Genomic DNA, 5,412 nt, shown 5'->3' with positions numbered 1-5,412 from the left:
CATTATCACTCAGTGTCAGTTCAATAGCTTTTGACAGACATGTAAACTGGTGTCTTCTCTCCCTCCCAGGACTTTCAGAGTGATGCAACAGACGACTTTTGAGGAAAGCCGGTACCATTGGCAGGACTCGCTGGAGAATGTCGCTGTGTGCCTGCCATTCCGCTGCCCAAGGTGTGGAGACCATACCAGATTTAGAAGCTTGTCATCCTTGAGGGCCCATCTGGAATTCAGTCACAGCTACGAAGAGCGAACCCTCCTGACAAAATGCAGTCTCCTGCCGTCTCTCAAGGACACAGAGCTACTCAGGTCCTCGGAACTCCCGAAGCAGGGCAAAATACTCCGGGGCCACGCAAAGGTGACCAAGCAGAAGCCGAGCTATGTTAACTTGTACAGCATCTCCCACGGGCACTCCAAGGACACGAAACCCTTTGAGATGGTGGCAGAGAGGCCCGTGTCCTATGTGCAGACCTACACGGCTGTGGACATCCGGGCTGACTCTCTGGATGCGCCCTGCTCCAGCCCTGGACTCCCCACCCAAGACACCAAAGCTGCTTTCGAGGCTCACGTCCGAGAAAAGTTCAATCGCATGGTAGAGGCCGTGGACAGGACCATCGAGAAGAGAATCGACAAACTCACCAAAGAGTTGGCCCAGAAAACCGCCGAACTGTTGGAAGTCAGGGCAGCCTTTGCGCAGCTGACTCAGAAGAAGCAGGAGGTTCAGAGGCGAGAGCGGGCCCTGAACAAACAGGTGGATGTGGCCGTGGAAATGATCGCGGTGCTGAAGCAGCGCCTGACGGAATCTGAGGAGGAGCTCCTGAGGAAAGAGGAGTAAGTGCTGATGAAACTGGATGCTAACCCCTCCTTGGGCGACCCCTCCCCTCCCCAAGTTACAAGCAGATGCTCAGTGAGGTTTGGTGAGCATCCCCTGCACATGTCTTGGCTGCCTTCCTCACTGGTTCGGGAGTACCAGGAGGCAGGAAGCTTTGGTATTATTCATCTTCTTTGGACATGATGACCAAGGTGGCAGCATTAATCTAATTAATATCTAACTCCTGGTTCCCTTAGAAACTGTTCCATGGGTGGTGTTGGAGAGCATGGTAGCATAGCTTGTTCATAAACATGCCCATGGTATGTAAATGTGTATGAGTTGGAAGCCAGAATAATATCCTGGGAGAACCATTCCACCAGTGTGTGTAGATTGTATAGTCAAGAGCAGGAGAAGATGTCCTGTTCTAGCATAGAATATGTTTCAAGAATATACTTTTTGCTTGTTTGCTTGTGATACTATATTCTTAAATTATAGTAACTAAAACAACCAGAAAAACTATATACTAAAGAGAAGTTCATTTGCTATCACTAAATATTTATGTTCCCATTAAGAAGATACCTAGATACCTTTTAGCCACACTAGACATTTTGTTGTTTAAATTGTGTAGTTAGGATGACTTTGAATCGCCACTGTATTAGTTACTTTGTATACCACCAGTGACAGCTTACCTCATGAAAGCAGTTTAAGGAGGGAAGGGTTTATTTCTGCTCACAGAGGGCATAGTTGATCATGACAAAGTCATGGTGGCAAGAATATGAGGCAGCTGGCTACATTGTATCTATAATCAGGAAGCAGAGACAATGAATGCTGCTGTGTTGGTTTTCTCCTTTTTATTCAGTCTCGTACCCCAGCCTATGAGATTGCTTAGCTCCTAGTTAATTGGTTTTACTGACTGTGATTAATTTTAATTGACAACTGGCTACAATTTAAAATCATCTGGACAGAGAGTCTCAATGAGGTTGGCTAACGGAAGTGTCTGTGGGGGATTTTCTTTAATCACATTAATTGATGTGAGAGAACCATGCCCACGGTGGGTGGCTCTATTCCCTAGGCAGAGCATCAGAGCCTGTACTTTTTGTGTGTTGGGGAGTGGGGTGTGGGTGTGTGTTTGCTGAACAGACGTAAGCTATGTGTGCATGCGCCCATTTCTCTCTGCTCTTGATTATGAGCTGCTTCATGTTCACACCACTGTGACTTTCAGCAGCTCAGTTAAAACTTTCTGGAAATAGCCTCATAGATGCAGCATGAGGTGTGTTTCATGGCGATTCTAAATCCCATTGGGTTGGCAATCAAGATTAAGCTTCGACCCCACTGACTTTCTTTGTTCTTAAGAAAGGGCTCTCTAAGGAGTATATCATTTTTGTTGCGGTGCTTTGGTCTCTGATGCTACCCGGTAGCAGTCACAGGGGAGAACCAGATGACCTACCCCGCAATACTGGGAGAAGGCCAATGGGGATGTTGTGAGAGAAAAGCCTAAACTAACTTCCTGACTTTTTGTTTGATTTAATAGCAGTAAATTAAATGGGATACGAATTAATCCATTTATTTTTTTAATGTTTCATAATTTTCTCATAGTACAAATAATACTGGATGTGGGTTTAGGGGTAGTTACTGCATAGACTGTGGAATGATGGCAGGGAGGTCACATACTCAGATGGCTGTTATTGTCAAGGATTCCATTTAACATGATGGACTCAGCCAGTGATTTAGTGCTTAAAAGAGTGGATTGATGGCTGGGAATGTCCTCATTTGGTAGAGGGCTTGCGTAGCACACACAAAACCTTAAGTTCGATTGCCAGCGCCCAAACAACTCCATTATGATGCACAGCCGTATCCATCCTGCATACTCCGGCAGGATGGAAGGGAAGGCCAGAAGATCAGGAATCCAAAACCATCCTCAGCTCCATTGGGAACTGAAGGCCAGCCCAGGCTTCATGAGATTCCCTTCTCAACATTAATTAATAAGAGAATATGGTTCATCCGTGGATTGATAGTGAGAGTTTTTGTTCATCCAGAGGTGCTACCTCATAGAGGCCTATGGAACAAAACATCCCAGCAGATAGAGGGGTGTGTGTTTTCTATCCTTTCCAAGCCTATCCCACCTCACCCGCAGGAGAAAGCACTGTGGAGTTTTATAAACCTCCTTCCAGACCTAGCTTGTGCTCACACAGCCATTGTAACAGAAGCACATACCCTTAATGTTCCTCTAATGGAATCCTGACACATTCTGCTGTGCCCTTTGAACTTACAGCTGTTGATGCGTTCACAGTGCCATGCCTCTCCGATGTCTTTTGTACAGGAAACAAAATTCTGCCATTCCTGTGGACTGGTACATGGTATTCCTTGGTATGGTTATATTGTGGTTGCTTTAATTGAACGTACTATTTTCCTAGAATTAAATATCCTGTTCGCAGCTCCAGCTAACATCTTACTACATCTTTGTTCACATTTGTGTGAGTTATAATCTGACCTTTGTGTATTTGTCGTCTGGAATTTGTGTCAGAGATTCATGTTGGCTCAGCATGCACGTGACTGGTGAGCTACAGTCGTGCTATTATTGGTGTTTTGAATATGTCATGTTGGGGATGACAGGGGGAAAAGGAGTATTTAGTTTAAAATTAAAAAAAAAAAAAACTCACTTGGAATAAAAATATAGAGACTTTGCCTCAAACTTCCAAACATAAAGACATCATTTTTGTCAGCCTCCATTTGAGGCCATCTTGGCAATTTCTGTGTTCAACGCTTAGATAAACACATTCTCTGTACATGAATTGGAACTGAAAGGGTCTTGTTCCCAGGAAGGACACTGGGTCTCTTGGTCTGAGTATAACAAAGACAGAGACAGTACCCTCTGTCCCTCAGTATCTGCAGAGCCTGTCCCCTACCCTGCCCCCGACTCTGACATCTGCAGGGGCACAGAGACAGCTGTCCATCAGCCATATCTGTGTATTCCAACTGAATTGGTTTGATTGAGTTTCCTTCCCGTGTCACCATTCTTTCAGAGGACTACACCTCCCAGAGATGTGGCATTTCCGATAAGAGAGACCCCTCTCAGCCAAAGAAACTTCCAGATCATTCCGAATAAATATCCCATGGTGGGCTCTTTAAGTTCTAGGGTCAAGGCTAAAAGTTCATTTCTGAGCATATAGGTTATTCCTGTCCCATTTGAGATCCATTTAAATCTGGGTAATCTTTAAAATATAGAGAGCAGATTTGGTCAAAACAAACAAACACACAAAGCAAATGCAAAGGGGAAAGTGCCTTTCCTTGAAACTGAAGTTTAATGGCTCTAGGCACAGTTGGACATGGTGATATATCTCTATAATCACAGTACTTGGATGGCAAAGGCCAGAGATTGCCTCTGAAAAGTCAAGACTAATCTCGGTGCCCTGGTTAGCTTTAACTGTCAACCTGACACAGCCTAGAATTACCTGGGAAGGGAGTCTCATGTGAGTAATTGCCTGTGGGCATGTCTGGATGATTTTCTTGACTGTTGATTGATAAATGAAGGCTTAGCCCACAGTGGGCGGCATCATTCCTTAGGTAAGTGGGCCCGAACTGCATAAGGGTAGCTAAACATAAACCCAGCATCCTTCTCCATGGTTCCTGACACCATCCTTCTTTGGCAGTGAACTGAGGTCCATGTTTGGAGGTAATCGTGTGTGAAATAGTAATCAGACCTGTCTTCAGCATTCTTTCTCAAGGTCTGCCTTGATTTCCCTCAGTGATGGACTTAGACCTAGACTTGTAAATGGAATAAACCTGCTCCTTCCCGTCGTTGCTTTTGATCAGAGGATTTCCTCAGAGCAACAGAAAGGAAACTCTGAATATTGAGCTTCATATTGAGTTCCAGGCCAGGCTGGGTTCCGGAATGAGACGCGGTCTCAACAGCACAGCAAACTTAAAACTAAACCAATCAAGCAAAGCCCAGGACTCATCTCCAGGCTGCATTAACTCAGTTTACAGCAGTGATGCAGTCCTTAGCAGAGAAGGTGATCTGAGTTGGTTATCATCTGGGCCGTCGTCTTGATTCCCCTTGGCAGGTTATCTATAAGCTTTGCTGTGCAAATCTGAGAGAAGAATTAGCTCATCATCTCCACAAGGCCGGTGTGACTTTAAAAGCTCTGACGAGAGATGCCTTTACTTATTGACAAGCCGTGAGGGTTGCTGGGTACCACTCTGTCTAATCTAGTAAATCAACCCAGGCCTCCTTGCAGTAACAGTAACAGATCCCTAACCAGAACTGTGGCGTTAGATGGTCTCCCAGTTAGTTTCTTGGTAAGAAAGTAACACTATGTTTCTCACACACCTTCAGCCAATAAGATTGGAGCCTCTACTACTGTGCTATCTTTGATGTACTCAGGGTAGGGGTAGCCATGTCTGGAGAGCATAAAATCCTTATTTTCCCCCAAGGGGTACATGCAGAAAGCATAAGATGTATCTTTAAGCTTACCCCGTGCAAACACGTGGTCAGGGATTTGTTACATATACTGTGGAGTGTCTGTATGTGCGCGTGCATGTGTGTGTGTGTGTGTGTGTGTGTGTGTGTGTGTGTGTGTGTGTGTGTGTGTGTGTGTGTGTGT

At 45.1% G+C, this 5,412-nt stretch overlaps 1 protein-coding gene across 1 annotated transcript in view; it reads left to right on the top strand.

Moving 5' to 3' along the window:
* Znf365 (zinc finger protein 365) overlaps window positions 1-5,412 on the top strand; it is a 24,252-nt gene that overhangs the window by 2,749 nt on the left and 16,091 nt on the right. Inside the window, exon 2 of the mRNA XM_021205677.2 lies at window positions 70-828. Coding sequence (XP_021061336.1) covers window positions 83-828 — 746 coding nt within the window. The 5' untranslated portion in view covers window positions 70-82. The remainder of the gene's footprint in view (window positions 1-69; window positions 829-5,412) is intronic.

The sequence above is a fragment of the Mus pahari genome, chromosome 9 (assembly GCF_900095145.1).
Source record: "Mus pahari chromosome 9, PAHARI_EIJ_v1.1, whole genome shotgun sequence".
In the NCBI taxonomy this organism is placed as follows: Eukaryota; Metazoa; Chordata; class Mammalia; order Rodentia; family Muridae; genus Mus; species Mus pahari.
This window is presented reverse-complemented; position numbering and strand designations above follow the sequence as displayed.